General features: G+C 39.4%; 1 protein-coding gene across 1 annotated transcript; it reads left to right on the top strand.

Annotated features, from left to right (window-relative positions):
• Window positions 1–8,704: 8,704 nt before the first annotated feature.
• Window positions 8,705–16,990, top strand: LOC122911197 (HLA class II histocompatibility antigen, DO beta chain). Its single transcript, XM_044255662.1, has 7 exons — window positions 8,705–8,880; window positions 10,004–10,095; window positions 13,275–13,544; window positions 14,001–14,282; window positions 14,756–14,866; window positions 15,335–15,366; window positions 15,540–16,990. Exons 2-7 carry the CDS (start codon window positions 10,005–10,007, stop codon window positions 15,573–15,575), a joined length of 822 nt encoding a protein of 273 aa, XP_044111597.1. The 5' UTR covers window positions 8,705–8,880; window position 10,004; the 3' UTR covers window positions 15,576–16,990.
• Window positions 16,991–18,994: the final 2,004 nt, after the last annotated feature.

Here is an 18,994-nt window from a genome sequence, read left to right on the forward strand (position 1 = left end):
AGTGATCCGAAGGGGTACCTGCACCCCAGTGTTTATAGCAGCAATGTCCACAATAGCCAACCTATGGAAAAAGCCCAGATGTCCATTGACAGATGAATGGATAAAGAAGATGTGGTATATATAGACAATAGAATATTCCTCAACCATCAAAAAGAATGAATTCTTGCCATTTGCAATGATGTGGTTGGAACTAGAGGGCATTATGCTGAGCGAAATTAGTCAATAAGAGAAAGAAAAATACCATAAGATTTTACTCATGTGAAATTTAAGAAACAAAACAGATAACCAGAGGGGAAGGGAAGGAAAATAAGATGAAAACAGAGAGGGAGGCAAATCATAAGAGACTCTTAATTATAGGAAATAAACTGAAGGTTGCTGGAGGGACATGGGTGGGGGGAGATGGTAATTGGGAGATGGGCATTAAGGAGGCCACTTGATGTGATGAGTGTTGGGTGTTATATGCAGTTGATGAATCACTGAATTCTACCTCTGAAACAAATAAGGTAGGATATGTTAATTAAATTGAATTTAAATTTAAAAATTTAAGAAGTATAGGGGTAACTCTTAACTAGTTAGAATTTAAAATTCTTAAGTCAATAAGAGGAAGTTAGAGAATACATTAAAAATGTACTCAATTTGGGCGCCTGGGTGGCTCAGTGGGTTAAGCCTCTGCCTTGGACTCAGGTCATGATCTCAGAGTCCTAGGATCTGAAGTCAACTCTGCTCAGCAGGGAGCCTGCTTCCCCTCTTTCTCTGCCTGCCTCTCTGCCTACTTGTGACCTCTCTCTCTGTGTCCAATAAATAAATTAAAAAAATCTTTAAAAAAATGTACTCAATTGACAAACCATAAGAGACTCTTAATCTCACAAAACAAACTGAGGGTTGCCAGGGGGTGGGGAGTAGGGAAAGGGTGGTGGGGTTATGGACATTGGGGAGGGTATGTGCTGTGGTGAGTGCAGTGAAGTGTGTAAACCTGGCGATTCACAGACCTGTACCTCTGGGGCTAATAATACATTATTTGTTAATAAAAAAAATTAAAAAAAAGTACTCAATTTAGTATAAGAGATGAAAGAAGAAAAAAGTGAAGCAAAGAAACAATGTAACAAAATAGAAAACACAATAATAGTAGAAACTAATTCAGATAATTTAGTAATCCCAATAAATGTGAATAGCTTAAATTTGAAGTTAAAAGAGGTTTTCAGGTTGGATTAACGATACAGCTGTGTCACCCGTTATCTGTGGGGGATGGGTTTCAAGACCCCCCCAGTGGATGCCTGAAACCACAGATAATAATTGAATTCCGTGTATACTTTGCTTTTCTCTCTCTATATATAGCTATAATAAGGTTTAATTTATAAATTAGACACAGAAAGAGACTAAGAACAGTAACTGATAATAAAATAGAACAAATATAACAATATACTGTAATGAAAGTCATGTACTGTTCTCTCTCAAAATACTTATTGTACTATGCTCACCCTTCTTATGATAATGTGAGATGATAAAATGAGTGTATGATGAGATGAGGTGAGGCAAGTGATGTAGGCATTGTGACCTAGCATTAGACTACCATTGACCTTCTGACCTGTGGTCAGAAGGAGGGTCATTGGCTCGTGGGTGGCAGTTGACCATGTGTCACTGAAACTGCAGAAAATGAAGCCGTGGGTAAGGCACTCACAAAATCCAGTTACATGCTCTTCACATTAATCACAAAGAAAACCTAAAAACATGAAAAGGTTAAATCAAGATGTGCAATAGGATATACAAAACTGACACTAACAGAAGACAATGTTTGTAGTTACTTTGATACCTAAAAATATAGTCAAAGGCCAAAGGCATTAGCAGAAACAAAGACAACCATTGAATAATGGTAACAAGAAGAACATTGTACTAAAACAGACTCAGTCTACACCTAGCAAAAAATACCACAAAATATGTAGGAAAATATAAGTAGAATTAGAAGAAGAAATTGACAAACAGAAATATTTTTCTCAACAATGGTAGGTTGAGTAGAAAAATGAGTAAGGATACAGAATAAGCTTATTGATGGCCTTGTCTATAATATCTGGGAGTCTAAAGCTACCTCAAAAAATGGATAAACCAAGTATTCATATTTATAACATATTAAGAGTACAAAGGTAAGTACAAGGAAAAGGGAAGAGGAGAGGAGAGGATGTAGGTTAGCACTTTTATGATGTTCATAACTAGTAGAAACTATCTAAAGAAAGACGGAGCTAATTGTATTATATAAGAATAACTTTATCAGGACAATCCTCAAATATACACCTTTTAAAATATCTGAAAAACTGCAATTTAGAAAATATGAGACAAAGATTTTCTAAAAGGATTACTCATATAAGCAGCATATTTAACAGAAAATAATTTCACCTACAAATCACAAGTTACACTGAATCTATTTGCTATATAAATTTTAAGTGGGCTTAACTGATATATAAAAAGTTTTAGATTAGATTGAAAGAAAAACTGTAATATTCAAAAAACACACCTAAAATAGAGTGACTCAGGTCCATTCATTTATTCAAAAAATAAAATGATGGCAAAGGCACAGCAAACAAAAAGGAAGCAGAGGTCACAACACTATTATTAAAAAGATGAAATTCAAATGGAAAAAAAATTGAGTGAGGCAAGAAGGCACTTTATAATGTAAAGTGTAAAATTCACAATGCATACATAAGATGTGCATTTAAGTTCTAGATATCACATAAACAACTCTCATAAAGCTGAAGTTAAGGGAGACACAAGGAAAATATTCAGAAATGTACTAGTATTAGATGACTTTAATTTACTTTTCTCAGTGGACAAAAATAAGTATGATCACAGAAGATAGTCCAACAGTATAAAATTAGATCTGATGTATCTGTATTAAATTTTCTTCATTAAAATTAGAGAACACATCTTTTCACATTCCAGCAAAACATTAATGAAAATGGGCTACATATTATGGTACAAAAAGCCTCAGTAAGTTCCTAAAAGTAGAAATGATATGGATAGTATTCTCTGACCATAATGGAACAAACTGGATCATAATAAAAAAATCAGAAAAGATAAATGTTTCTCCACATAGAAACTTAAAGAAACTGTCTCTTTCTTTATCAGAGAGAAAAACAAATGCAAACAATTTCTAGAAAAATGATAATTAAAAGTCACATATCAAAAGTCTTGGGATATAGCTCAGGCAGTACTCAGTAGAGAATTCAAGGCCCTCACTGCTTGAATCAATTAAAGGAAAGAACAAAACCAAGCTAATTAAGTGAAAAGAACAGCACAACCAGTCACATGAAAACAGAAGCAGATAATAAAAATAAATGCAAAAAAATAAAAATAAAAATAAATGCAGAAACTGAAGAGTTAGAAATAGAAAAATAGAATAAATTCAAAATTAAAAAATTTCAATAAAATAAATAAGCCACTGACAAACTGAATTGAGAAAAAAGTAGAGAAAATAAGAAATGAAAAGACAAAATTAATACAGGAACAGGAAAATCTTAAGAAATTGGTTTGTTCAATTTTATAAAAATAAACTTGAAAATTTGGATTGAATGAATAATTCTCTTGAAAAATATACCAAAAGCAATGCCTTTAGAGGTAGAATATTTGTATAGAATAATTTCCAATGAAGGAGCAGGAAAAATTGCAAAACAGTTACCCCAATAAAGCAGAGGTCACAGGTTGAGATATTCAGGGCAGTGTAATAAAGTCTTTAAAGAAAAAGAAAAAAATAATTCTAATCTTAATTAAATGGTTCAGCAGCAGCAGATGTGCTCTTTTAGTGAAGTGAATATAGTATCAACGTTAAACTATGACATGAAAATAAAAACTTTAGATGAATTTATAGTGAAGTGAATATAGTATCAATGTTAAACTATGACATGAAAATAAAAACTTTAGATGAATTTACTTATTAATACTGATGCAGGGGTGCCTGGGTGGCTCAGTGGGTTAGAGTCTCTGCCTTCGGCTCAGGTCATGATCTCAGGGTCCTGGGATAGGCCCCAGGTCAGTCTCTCTGCTCAGCGGGGAGCCTGCTTCCCCCACCCCCTGCTTGTCTCTCTGCCTACTTGTGATCTCTCTCTCTCTGTCAAATAAATATATAATATCTTAAAAAATTGGATAGGGAGGTGAACCACGAGAGACTATGGACTCTGAAAAACAATCTGAGGGGTTTGAAGTGGCGGGGGGGTGGGAGGTTGGGGTACCAGGTGGTGGGTATTATAGAGGGCACGGCTTGCATGGAGCACTGGGTGTGGTGAAAAAATAATGAATACTGTTTTTCTGAAAATAAATAAATTGAAAAAAAAAACCGATGCAAAAATCCTTAAAAATATTTACAATATTTTGTTTACAACAGAATTTACCATGAATTGAAAAAACAAACAAACAAACAGGATAGGTTTGGGTTTGTTCTAGACAGCCTTTTTAAAGCTCATAATATGATAGTTTCTGTGGGTCTTTCTTAAGAATAATGAGTTGAAATAAACAAATTAGTAGAAGAAAACACCACCAACATTTGCTTTTCCAGGATGATGTGATGGACAAAACCATCCTAGGAGAAAGGTGTCACATAATAAGCATGAATCAATGTGTTGCGTGGATCCACCCCGCCAGCCATCATGTCAAAGAAGTGATAGCTGATTCGAGCCCAGACCTTTGGTTCCTTATTCCCACATGGTTTCTCACTAAGATCACAAGTTTGCTTCCGACACCCCCCAAATTCCACTGATTTCTGTTGTTTCTCATATTCTTTCCTTCTTACCTTTTCCCTCATGTATCACCAGGGAAGGAGGATTTAGCAAGTATTTTGAGCTGGCAAAATTCTTAGTTAGCTTAGTATAATTTCTTCAGCTGAACTGTGTCTCAACACAGTGTTCCTTAAAAATATGTATTAATTTTCTCTTTTGAAGAAGATTTTATTTATTAATTTGAGAGGGAGAGCAAGGGGGAGGAGCAGAAAGAGATGGACAAACAGACTCTGTACTGAGCATGGAGGAGCCCCATGCGGGGTTTGATCCCATGATGCTGAGATCATGACCTGAACTGAAATCAAGAGTCAGATGCTTAACCAACTGAGCCACCCAGACACCCCATTTTCTTTCCCATCCTCCTTCCCTCCCTCCCTTCCTTCCTCCTTTTTCTTTTTAAAAATATTTTTATTTTATTTTTAAATAGGCTCCACACCCCACATTGGGCTCAAACTCATGACCCCAAGACCAAAAGTCTTATGCTGTAGTGACTGAGCCAGCGAGGCACCTCTATGTTTTCATTTTCTGTTCAGTAACTCAGAATATTTTTCTGATGTCTCCAAGGCAGTTTATGTTTCTTGTCATAGGCAGGTGTAGGAAGAATAAAATCAATGTAAATGAACAGTTTGTTTCAACTTTAAAATCACCAAAATAGTAATTAAAGGGGGATTTTTGTCAGCTAATAAGGAGAATAATGATTTTACACTGCTCTCAAGAAACAATCACATTGGGTTGCCTGGGTGGCCTTGTCAGTTAAGCATCTGACTCTTGATTTCGGCTCAGGTCATGATCTCCTGATCTCAGGTCAATGACCCCATGTTGGACTCTGTGCTCAGTGCGGAGTCTGTTTAAGACTCTCTCTCTTTTCCTCTCTCTCTCTGCCCCTCACCATCCTCCCCCTACTCAAGTGTGTGCTCTCTCTCTAAAGAAAAGGAAACAGGGCACCTGGGTGGCTCCATGGGTTAAAGCCTCTGCCTTTGGCTCTGGTCATGATCCCAGCGTCCTGGGATGAAGCCTCGCATCGGGTTCTCTGCTCAACAGGGAGCCTGCTTCCCCCTCTCTCTCTGCCTACTTGTGATCTTTGTCTGTCAAATAAATAAATAAAATCTTAAAAAAATAAAATAAAAAAAGGAAACGGTTACATCTATCATACCTACCTTCTCTCACTCCTTAGAGAATAGAAGAAATATATATATATATGTATATACATATATATATATATATATATATATGAGAGACTTCAGAATGACCCACTTTGGTTTTCAAGCTCATAGAAGTAGAACACAAAAACAAAAACGTGGGAGAAAGGAGCCAGGCCACCACCTCTCCCTTTATTAGCTTCTCCCCTGATCTGATTCAACAGTTTCTAGCTGGATGAACTGATGCTTGTATCAGAGGCCATTGACAAGAGAGATTCACGGGTTGGTACTGCTGTCTCTTCTTAGTGCCCATAGATGGATTCTATGCCACTCCCTGCTTGCGATATATGAGACCACTGATTTCCTTATGTGAGGTAGGATATGTTGGGGGTCTGTTCTGACTTCATGTAGTTTTAATAAAATCCTTCAGTTATTTTGCTCCTTTGTGCATCTTATCATCGCAAGGATACTGAAGCAGTAGAAATAAAGCTTTCCTGGGCCTCCAAGTAAGAATTACCATGCAATGGGAAAAGCACTGCTGATGGATTTACTAGTTATGTGACCCTTGCATTTCTTTCACTACTTCAGCTAGAAGAGGGAGGTCATAATAATATCTCTGCAAGGGTTATTAGTATGATTCTCTGTCTATTCTTTTCCTCTCTTTCTCTCTCCCCTCATCCCCCACCACCGTGCACAGACACAGACATTCATAGTGCTTAAAAACTGACTCATAAAGTATAATCAACAAATATTAGCTATGACGATGATGATGTAGGCAAGCCAGATTTTAGCATTATGAGCCTTAAACACATTCACATCAGAATTAGGAAAGAGTGGTCCTCCTAACTTCCTGGTTCAGAATCCACATCCTCCAGTCTCCCTTCAACACCTCTTGCCATCTATCAACTCTTTCTCTTCCTCTAACTCCAAAACAATCATGCCTTTTATCTGTATCAGCCTCACTTTTTCTTCTCTCCTCAAGATCTCTCTCTCATCTTTGAGAGAAGGGGCTGAAGCCCAGCTACAGTACTGCCTCCAGAAGAGCTAACCAGACTTGGGCTTAAGCCTCTATTACCGTCTCCTGCTTCTGACTCTCCATGTCAGGTTCTCATTCACTTAGCTTCAAGTAGAATGCTTTTCTCCACTTCTAAATGAGATCGAATACATGGGAAGACTAAGGTAAGTGTGGGTAGGAAGAAGGGAGGAAGTTAAAACTCAGTGGCATGAGCTCCCTCTGATTACCACGTTTTCACTCAGCTCCACGTGTGCCCTCCCAAGTGGGAGCAACACAACCATATGCCTCTAGAAGAAGTAGCACAGTCATGGGTCAGATGCTCTGTGGACAGAGTCTACCAGTTTTGACCTGTGCTTAGGCTTCTAATTAATGAATATTCAAATCTACTTAAGGGATGTGCAGGGGGCATGTCAACATTCCTGTTCTTGTCTTATATTAGATTAAGTTAGGGCGGGCTTTGGTAACAACTCTCAGAGCCTTAATCAAGCAAAACTTCCTTCTCATTCATACAGCTCCTGTTGTGGGTTTGGGGGACTCTCTAGGGCTTCTCCTCGTCATGATGACTCTGCTGATTAGACTGCTTTTATATACTGATTGCACCACTTCAACATAAGGCTGTCTTGGTTGACTTGATAAGGGAAGAAGAGAAGGGTCATGCAGTGGTAGTTAAATTCTTTGACCAAGAACCTTTTTGTTCACATAGTATGGGGAAGCCAGGAAGTAAAATTTTCCATGTGCCCAGAAAGTAGAGGATGTTGGTCAACACTAGTGATGTCTTCCATACCTCCCCATCTTTTTCTTTATCTGTTGTGATCTCCCAGGAGAAAGAATTATTATTTTGATCGGTCAGATTCCAGGGCAGGGTGTGTTTACTAAGAGTTCCAGGGCCATGTTAATTAAAGGTTATATAGTTGCATTTCAGCTCTTATCTGAATTCTGTTTCTGCCGTTTTGAACAGAACCCCTTTGTGACCCACGCTATTACTCTTATGTTTGGGAGTTCTTAATCCTTTCTAGCTGGCTAGTGGTATCAGTGTGATTTAAGAGGGAATGTGCTTCACAGAAAAGTATCATAAAATGTTCTCCTAGGGTATCAGAGATTTGACCAGCTAATAATGGAGTTAGTTTTTGATTTATAATTTGGTATTACTACTTATGGGTAGAGATTTCCTGTGGGCCTCCCAAGCATATTTGACAAAGCATTAAGTCAAGTATTTTTGGATATTCTGGTCAACTACCATCATAATCCTACCTTACATAAGCACCCAAGCATGTGTGTTCTCTCTGGGAAGTGAAGAATTAAAAAAAAATTATATTGTATCTTTTCCCATTCTAAAGTAGTAGGCATATATTTATTGCAGACAATAAGGAATTTGAAAGGCATTCCAGATAAACATTTTATTTCACTGTTTATCTCCTTTCTGTTGTCCTCATGTACTGGGTGTTCCAAATTCTAAAAATCTCTGCTTGTTATGTCACTTGTATCAAGTATCAACTTTATCATGAACTCCTTCTAGATTAAGTTGAAATTTACTCTTCTCGTGTACCCAAACATAAGCAAATTAATCTCATTCTTCCTGACATTGGAGTGAATTGTTTCCTTGTCACCCTGCTTAGATTATGTATTTCTTGAGAACAAGGAACATATCTGTGTCATCCCTGCATGGTCCATAATATTGGGCATGGATGGCTTTGTGTTAAATGAATAATAATTGTACTTACTGACTATTTTGGTTAAAAAGCAGCCTTCTCTCTAGAGTTGTCAATCAGATTTTCTTCCAACACTTTTCTAGCAGATTTTTGCCTTGTCTTAAGTGGAGTCCACTGAACCATATGACTAGAACTTCCTCATTCCCCTCTTTCTCACCTCAAATCTTCCTGTTTTCATCTTAGTCTCTGAACAAGTGTTCCTTTTTATAACCAAGTCTGACAATCTCTTTCTTTGGATTCCACTCAGAATTTTGGAGGTAATTTTACTTTTCTTCTCCTTTTTATGTTCAACTTCTCCTGCATACAGATGCCTTCCTCTTGACTGAGAAACTTGTTACTGTCTTTCCTTTTTTTTTTTTTTTTTCCCGTTTCAAGTTTTTAAATTCTGGTTAGTTAACATATAGTGTAATATTGGTTTCAGGAGTAGAATTTGGTGATTTGTCATGTACATTTAACATCCAGTGCTCATCACAACAAGTGCTCGCCATAAATACCCATCCTCTATTTAATCATTAAGGTCTTTCTTAAAGGTAACTTATCTTTTGTGTGGCTTTTTACTAAAGTTAAGAGTCCCATCTTTTCCCTTATTTTCATTTCCAACATTCTTGAAGGACTGTTTATATCTGCTGCCTCATTTCTAATACTCATTTCTAATACTATGTCCCATGGAAGGTTGTTGGCGCTCCACTAATTATTAAAACACAATAATCCTTATATTTAATCCTCTTGAACATCTTTTAAAAAGATTGTATTTATTTTTTGAGGGGAGGTGGGGAGGGAAAGAAAAGCAACCAGAATCCCACTGAGGGGGAAATCCATTATGGGGTTCAATCCCAGAACTCTGAGACCATGACCCGAGCTGAAGTCAGATGCGTAACAGATTGAGCTGCCCAGGAGCTCTCTCTTGAACATTTTTTGCAGCATTTTATTCTTTTATCTTCTCTTCATTTTCTTTTTTGTGGCCGCTCTTGGTTTATACTCTTCAGGTCGTTCTCAATCTCTTCTATTTCTTCTCTGATAATCCCTTCATGAACTCCTCTTAATAAAGCAAACTCTTCAGAACGCTGTCTACTTTCGACTTTATTCGCACATGCTGTTGGCAGCACATTTTCTACATACATTAGATCACTATCAGTGATTCTGCAGGTAAACAATTCTTGAGTGATATACACGACTTTATGAAAGTAGTCTACCCAGCATCTAATGATGCAAAACTCTTCTATCATGATTGGTTATCAGTGTGAAGAGCTTCCAATCCTGAGGAAACCAGAAAGGTATTCATACTCTTCATAAATATTTTTTGACTGCGTTTTGTGGGGGTAAGCCCCATCCTGAAGCAGTTGATGATTTCACTGTCTAATTTTTTATTTTTCTTTCCAGAATGGGTTCTGGGAGGGTTCCATGGACGGTGCTTCTGCTAGTGAGTGTAATTAGACTGGATTTCTCCAGGACTCAAGGCAGAGACTCTCCAGGTAAGAACAGAGCAATTTTCTTCAGGTGTGTATGCAAGAATGGGCGTGGGGGAGGGATGTATTTCCCTGTAGGTCCAGGCTGCAGACTGGAACTGGCTTCTGGCTTCTGGCTCCAAAGTATTCTTCCCTTTGAAATTAAAATATGCCTCCTCTCTTTACCATACACAATGGACTGCTAGGAAAAGGGACTTCCTGTGCTGCAGCTTCAAGAAAAAGGATGCTAGAATGAAGGGAAACATTTTGTTTTGCTTAGAGTCCTTATTGTATCAATGTCAGTCTGAAGAACTATATGGACTGGGGCCAGCTTGAGAATAGCTGTCATTTTTTCCAGACAGGAGTTTGCTCTGATGATTGCAACTGTTTTTATATTTATCCAACTGGGATATATGTGGACAAAAGGAATTGGAAACAAAGGTTTCCTCTCTTGGCATTTATTAACCCCGGTTTTGAGAAATAAGAGAAGTTGAATGTATTATGCCTGTCCTCAGGTTCCTGGGTATTTATTACCATTATTTTTCTGACTGAGCCACCCAGGCATTATTACCATTATTTTTCTAGCCAAGGAGATGGGCTGTGTGAACATGAGGCAGTATTACACCCTGAACACATACTTTTTGGCAGAAAACAGGATATAATGCACTAAAAACAGAGCCTGTTTGAATGTCAGTTTCATTAAACACAAAAGAGGAACAAACCTGGGAGGGTGGGGTGGATAGGAGAGGATCGTTATCTCCCAGAATAGAAACCTCTCTGAGCTTATAATGTCCATTAAACAACACAAATGAAAAAAAAAAAAGTCAGTTCAGATCTTAAATCTGACACAAATCTGACCCCCAAATAACTTTCTTTTTCTGATTTAAACTGTTCTAAGGAAGAGCCCTGGAGGTTAGAGCTGACTTTAGCTGCTAAGAGCTGATCCAGGAAGGAGCTGCCATCCCTAATGCTCAGCTCAGTAGTTCCCGGAGAAGGCCTCTGAGTTTGAGATGAAAGCAAATTTACAGCTCAGGATTGGCAACGATTGTCCTTTAATCCTTAACTCATGCTGTTTCTCCAGGTTAGATCTTTTCCGACCAACCTGCCTTATCAACGCATTTGAATTTCCTTTTATTTTTGTTGTTCTTGAGTGCGTACAGAGAATTGTGTCAGTCTTACCCAGTGAGTTCATAGCACTCGGCAATCATCTGTCAGCGTAAGGACTCTCTCCTCTTTCCTGGTCTACATTTCCACGCCCTCCTTTCCTTGCAGATCCGTTCCAATGCGGCTGGGGTGAGGCTGGCCTTTAAGAATATTTAGCGTTGTTTTTGATGTGTATTTTAAAATTTTTTTAAAAAGTCGTTGTGCATTGAATCACATTCTGCTTCCTTTGTCTCTCTCTCTCTCTCTTTTTTTAAAAAAGATTGTATTTATTTATTTGACAGAGAGAGAGATCACAAGTAGGCAGAGAGGCAGGCAGAGGGAGAAGGAAGCAGGCTCCCTGCTGAACAGAGAGCCCCATGCGGGACTCAATCCCAGGACCCTGAGATCATGACCTGAGCCGAAGGCAGCAGCTTAACCCACTGAGCCACCCAGGCGCCCCTGCTTCCTTTGTTTCGTAACACTATGCTTTTGAGCTCTGCTTCAGTGTTGTTTTCAATGGAAAACAGGTCAGGGAGGGCAAGTGGTTCTAGGTACAACTACGGTATAGAACTAGTACTCAAATCAACTGAAACATAACCTGGGGCCATTTGCCAATTTGTCGCTTTAAATTTTTCAGATCTTCAAGTCTATGACAGATATAATTGTGTCTTAGTCCATTCTGGCTGCTGTTACAAAATACCACAGACTGGATGGCTTATAAACAACAAAAATTTATTTCTCACAGTTCTGGAGTCTGGGAAGCCCAAGATCAAGGTGTCAGCATGGCTGTGTTCCGGTGGAGACTCTCTTCCTGGTTCATAGGTGGCACCTTCTTGTGTCCTCATGTGGTGGAAGGGGCTTGGGATCTCTCTGGAGCCTCCTTTATAAGGGCTAATCCCACTCATGAGTGAGAGCCCCACCTTTATGACCCAAACACCTCTCAAAATCACCTCCTACTGATAACATCACCTTTGGGGGTTAGGATTTCAACACATGAATTTGGGGGTGGGGGTGGGGCACAAACACTCAGACCAGAGCCCACTGTGTGCTCAGTGAGTAAGAATTATAATTTTTCTCACCAATGAGAAATTTTTGAGTATCAAATTACATTGAAGAACATGAGCAGAGTAGACTTTGTATGAAAAAATACATAACTCAAACCAATCACCATCAACATTAGTAAGGTGCTCTGAAAGTAGAAAATTATAACAGACAATGGAATTAAGTTTTTTTTAATTCCACCTTTAATGGCACTGTTTCATGTACCCCTTCCCCCCGAAGGTTTAAGCTAACTGTATATTCCCTATGGTAGGTATAGTGCCAATGATGCTGATAGTAATATTATTCTTTGAGTCATCAACTAGTATTATTCTACTTCACACCAACAAAGTTAATGAAATCATTACCATATTTGAGCCAACGAGGGGTGAGGTCTCTAAATAAGAGTGCAAGGGAAAAGGTCCAAAAGAAATTCTTGGATAAAACCCATAGTGACTAAAAAGTAGAAGGAGAGTTAGTTTCACTTCAAAATGCCTAACTAGTCTGCATTTCTTTGTTGCCCAACCCACCCCCCCCCCCCGTCACTCCTTCACTTCACTCCAGAAAGAATGTGTAGAATGAACCTGTTAAGGACAAGAGTACTATTGAATTATTTTATTTGGGGATGGGTGTTTTCAAGTTGATAACAAAGGGAGTTAAAACCTTGGGATTCTGAAAACTTGGCTTGGAAAAACCAGCACAGTGTCAGCAAAACATAAAGGGTCAAAAACTATTTGTGGCATGAATGTTTATGTCTCTTGGGACTCTCTCTTTGACTTGTCTTTTTTTGGGTTACATGTCTTCTGTTTGGCTGGCCAAAGAAGCCTCAGGCTTCTTTCCACAATGGTGGGAACCAGGGTGCTAAACGGAACCAGGGTGGGGTTCAGGGGAAAAGAGGCTACTTTGACCTGTTTACTGAGTTCAAAAGGCCTCCTCTTAAATCCATGGGGTCTGGCATTATTTACCATGATATGGTTTCCTAAAAGTAGGGGTTGGTTTAAAGTCTTTTTGTTGTCATTTTCTAGAAGATTTTGTGATTCAGGCAAAGGCTGACTGTTACTTCATCAATGGGACAGAGAAGGTGCAGTTTGTGGTGAGATTCATTTTTAACTTGGAAGAGTATGCACGTTTCGACAGCCATGTGGGAAGGTTTGTGGCATTGACAGAGCTGGGGAAGCCTGACGCTGAGCTGTGGAACCATCGGCCAGATATACTGGAGAGGAGTAGAGCTTCTGTGGATGCCCTCTGCAGGCACAACTACAAGCTGGGTGCACCCTTCACTGTGGGGAGGAAAGGTGAGCTGGAAGGTGAGGTCTGGTGGGGTTCAGGCATCTCCCACGTGTGAGCCTCACCATGGGCTTTACTTCCTTATGATAGGCAATTTCCTGCTTCAGGATAAATGTCTTATGAGCAGGGGAGTCCTTTCTGTCCCCATCTGTGATCCACTCATTTTCCTCACAGGTCAGGTCACTGTGGTCTTGGTCCCAGACCTCCAAAGTTCTCAAGGACATTAAGTCACAGTGGGATCTCAAGTAGAAAGGGTAATTGTGGGAGTCTCTCATAAGGCCTAACTCCTCCTTGGGGCATTGACATACCCAGTTTCTGAGTCCTGGGGGCAAAAATTTCTTCCCATTTCCAGTTTCCATTTGGGTGGGGTGAGAAGGAGATTAAGTGCAGAGACAGTCTTTCGAGGAACCTGTCCTGGCTTGGTGGTTTTCCTTCATAATGTATCATTTTTTCTCTCCTTCCAGTACAACCAGAGGTGACAGTGCATCCAGAGAGGACCCCATCCCTGCAGCATCGCAGTCTGCTTCTCTGCTCTGTGACCGGTTTCTATCCAGGCGACATCAAGATCAGGTGGTTCCGGAATGGGCAGGAGGAGAGGGTTGGTGTCATATCCACTGGCCTGGTCAGGAATGGAGACTGGACCTTCCAGACAATGGTGATGCTGGAAATGACTCCTGCACTTGGAGATGTCTACACCTGCCTTGTTAATCATGCCAGCCTGCTGAGCCCTGTTTCGGTGGAGTGGAGTGAGAATCTGCTTCTTATACTCTCTGGGTCCGACTCAGGGTGATGCTGCCTCAGCACGGGGCCTCTGTGACCTCCGCGTTCATCTTGCTCCCAACACTCATTCTTCTTTCCCCCGATCTGAGGGAGTCATGGAAATTGGGGTCCTTGGGTTAGAGTGGGAGTAGACATGGCAGATATTTCTGCTTGTATCTTCCAAGAAATGAGGAGGTCTAATCACTTCATCACTTATTTCCAACTGTGGTAACTAGTGTCCTCTCATACTTTGTCTGAGGAAGTTAGCAGGCATTCTTGTGGGCTGTAGGAATCAGTTACAGATTCTATGGATGCAAACCTTGGTGTCAAAGAACCTTTTCTAAATGTATTTCTTTTCTCAATAGCATTTGATTTGGTGTCTGGTACAGGCTCTGGGATTCCAGGAAAATGCACCAAATATTGGGAACTTTTTACTAATTTTAAGACCCATTTCCCCTAGGAGCTCAGTTGGCATATTCTTGGAGAAAGATGCTAAGTGGAATTGCAGCTTTCCTGCTTGGGCTGATCATCGTTCTGGTGGGGACTGTCATCTGCCTCAGGGCTCAGAAAGGTAAACGAGATTTTCAGGAGTCTTTCGCCACCTGCCCCATGGCTTTTCCCACTTCGCCTAACTTCCAAGATGTGAGGCAGGGAAAACTGCCCAGGAAAACTATTCAGGAATAGTCCTTTCTAAAATATTTTTTTTTTAAAGATTTTGTTTTATTTATTTGAGAGAGAGAGACAGTGAGAGAGAGAATGAGCGAGGAGAAGGTCAGAGAGTGAAGCAGACTCCCCATGGAGCTGGGAGCCTGATGTGGGACTCGATCCCGGGACTCCAGGATCACGCCCTGAGCCAGAGGCAGTCGTCCAACCAACTGCGCCACCCAGGCGTCCCAGGAATAGTCCTTTCTGAAGCCAGAAATATTTCAGGAGAGGTCAGCAGAGATGGGGTTCTGATATATCAGGTCACCCCCTACCCTTCAGGATAATCACATTTGGTCCTAATGAGGGGCATTCTGTTTCTTCCCTCTCATTCCAGGATATGCGGAGACTCGGTTGTCTGGTGATGAGGTAAAGTCTTTGTCCTTGTCTTTGGGTGGCCAGTTGCTTTCCCAAAGCTTTGGCCAGATGGGGATGTCTTGGGGGATAGGATGTGAGGCCGTCTCTGGCTGGATGGCCTTGGGTGCCGAGTCTCTGTAATGGGATGGGGGTTCCTCCTGAGACCTTGATCACCGTCCCTGCAGGTCTCAAGTGCAGTTTCATCACCACAACCCTGCTAAGAGGTCCCAACCAAAGCTTCTTGCCCTGGAGCCTGAAGGAGTACCGAGGAGCCAGAGCCCAGAACTAAGTGAGCCCTACGAGTTACATCATCCTCTTTCCAACTGCGCTCACCACTGTCTCCAGAAGACAAACATGCAGAGGCACTGTTCCTTTTTCACTGTTTTTTTTTAATGACCTTTTTTACTGTAAAATAAAAACTGAGATACCAATAACCACACAAAATGTAGACTTTAATGAATTATTTAAGGCAAAACCCCTGCAGTCACCACTTAGCTCAAGAAATAGAACTTTACCAGCCATGCAGGGTTTTCCATGTACCTCAGACCCATCTAAACCCCTGATGTCCTCACAAAAGTAATCCCTTTATGAATGTCAGAGTAACCACTTTGGTTGTATTTTTTTTTTTTTTGGTTGTATTTTTTTATTCCCTCGTCACTCAAGTCTGAATTCATGACAACAGAGCTTAGTTGCCTTGTATGTCTCATACTTTACTGCTTTCTTCTGCATGCCTTTCCCTCCCTTATGGCTAATATTTTGAAAAGCCCGAGGCATTTGACCTACAGAGTTTCCCATAATCTGGATTTTACCAACTGCACGCACCTGGTGCAGTTTAGTCTGTCCTTCTGTCCTCTGCATTTTCTGCAAGTTGGCATCTGGAAGTAGAGGCTGGATAGACTTTGGTTTAATTTCCTTGGCACGTCTGTAGGTGGCAGTGTGCTTCCTCACCCCGAGGCACAGACTGTCCAGTTGTGTCTCTTTTTATGGTGCCGTCACTGATGGTGCTCAGTGTCTAGGCCCTTTCATTCACTGGGGGCTGCAGAATGGGGATATCCTCATTTTGTCATTCCTTCTTCATTGAAATGCTTCATTGCTTCTGTAAAGAGACACCTCCCTTCATCTACTGGTGGGTTGCCCAGTGGAAAAGTGGAAAGAAAGGAAAAGTGTTTAACTCTTTCCCTTTATTAGTTTTCCAGCTAATGAATTTGGTTCCTACTATTATCCAAAGATGAATTGTTAGGTTTTACTTTTTCTTTTTCTTTTTTTATATCATTATAAGCTTGAGGATTTGAATATATTTGATGGATTTTAGCTCATGGCAGTTTTTAGCTGCAAGTTCATTCGTATCACCTTAAGTGCATGGAAACTTCATGTGACTCCCGAGTCCTTTTGACACAAGTCTTTTGATAGTTTCTTTGTTATCTGTTATATAACAAGATGTTCTGTATGTCTTCTGCCCAGACATGCAATCAGCGATTGTTTTAGAAAGCCCTGGCTTATTTTAGTGGGAAATGTCAGTGAGACCATAATGTGGAGCTAGGAGTTCGTCATTATATCAGGTCTTCCTGGTGGAAACAAAAATGTTTATGTGCAATATTCATATTTATAGAAGTATAAGATTTATGTATCTATAAATAAAAAATTAATCCCTTTTATATTACACTTGTGTCTCCTTTCTTCCACACCAATAATTCTGGTTTTCAAAGACACAGGGATACATACAATTAGAATATCCACCAAACTCATTTGTTTTTACCGAATGAACACACACAGCAGTCTGAGGATAATGATACGCACACTACAACCGCCAAAATGATTACTTAAAACAGTTAATATTCCTTTTACTTTGTTCTCCTCATCATTTTCCCTTTTTATGGTTGTCCTATATCTATATTAATGGGTCCAATATCATTACAAAGTATACTTGCTCCCTTTTCAGTCCTAGTTCTGTGAGTAATAACATGTATAATGCTGACTGCTATTCCTTATGTTGGTGTCCCTCGAGTGTAGTGTTCTCAAGTCTGTGGACTCCTAGAGGTCCTTGAGACACTTTTGGGGCATCTGCAAGGTCAAAACAAATTTTATAATAATAATAATAATGTTTTATTTTATTTTTTCACTGTATTTGTACTGGTGATGCAAAATCTACAGTGGGTAAAACTTTTGGTGCCTTAGAGCAAATCCAGGCAATAACACCAAACTGTATAAGTAGTCATGGTATCTTTGGCTGCCACTTACTTGCAGTGAAGAATCCTCAGAAAGTCCAGCTTCACTTAAAGATAGCCTTGATAAAGCAAGAAAAATCATTAGCTTTACTAACTCTTGAATCTCAAGCAGGAATCTTTTTAATTTGCAGTGTGACAAATTAGCATTTCTGTTGCAAAGTGAGAGAAGAGCATTTATCCTGGGGACATGCATTGTGTAATTGTTTGAGTTTTGTTATAAAACTAGCCACCTCTTCTTTTTCTAATGGACTGTCATTTTTCTTGAATGTGTGACTGACAGACATATTATGGTTATTATGCCTTGGAAATGTTTGGTAGACATTTTCTCAAAAATAAACAAAAGAAGCCTGTCACTTCAAAGAAAATGATATTAACAGTGAAAATCAGATTTTCCAGAGAGAATTAAAATTTTGGAAAACTTGAGTTTGCCACAGCTTCCCAATAATTAAGATTACTTGGTTGAGATTAATGGTGATACTATCAAAGATGATCTTTTCATATTGTTTAATGAATCATGTCAACATTTTGGAGATTGGCATAGTCCTGTGAACCCCTTGCCAAATGATCAATGCATGATACAGCAAAATTAGAAGGTCCACTCAAAATACAAGGTAGACCAATGAATTTTAACATAACAACATGAAAAGATCATTGATAAGATTTCAGATTCCACATTACAACTAATTTATAAGAATCTACCATTGTTGAGTTTTAGTTTCTTATCAAAGAAGAATATATATAGTAACTGAAAGGCTATTAAAATTATTCCCCTCTTTCCAGCTATAAACCTGAGAGAGTCTACATTTTCTTTATGTGTTTTAATCAAAACAACATATTATTACAGACTGAATATAGAAGAATATATGACCAAGTGAATCCTAACTGATACATTAAAAAGATTTTTTAGGGGGGCGCCTGGGTGGCTCAGTGGATTAAAGCCTCTGCCTTCGGCTCAGGTCAAGATCCCAGGGTCCTGGGATCGAGCCCTGCATCAGGCTCTCTGCTCAGCAGGGAGCCTGCTTCCCTTCCTCTCTCTCTGCCTGCCTCTCTGCCTACCTATGATCTCTGTCTGTCAAATAAATAAATAAAATCTTAAAAAAAAAAAAGATTTTTTAGGGGCACCTGAGTGGCTCAGTTGGTTAAACCTCCAACTCGATTTTGGCTCAGGTCATAATCTCAGGGTCGTGAGAGTTGTTTGGGATTCTTCCTCTCCTCCTTCCTTTGCCCCTCCCCTCACTCATGTGTGCTTTTTCTTTCTCTAAAATAAATTAATCTTTAAAAAGATTTTTTAAAATGTAAAAGAATTCCTTTTCTCTCACTATTTTTTCTGTGCTAAAAAATATATATCCTTTTCATTATTATGTCATTTATGTTAATGTGTCATGGTTTATCACCATTATTTAATCAAACAAAGA

The sequence above is a fragment of the Neovison vison genome, chromosome 1 (genome assembly GCF_020171115.1).
Source record: "Neovison vison isolate M4711 chromosome 1, ASM_NN_V1, whole genome shotgun sequence".
Lineage (NCBI taxonomy): Eukaryota > Metazoa > Chordata > Mammalia > Carnivora > Mustelidae > Neogale > Neogale vison.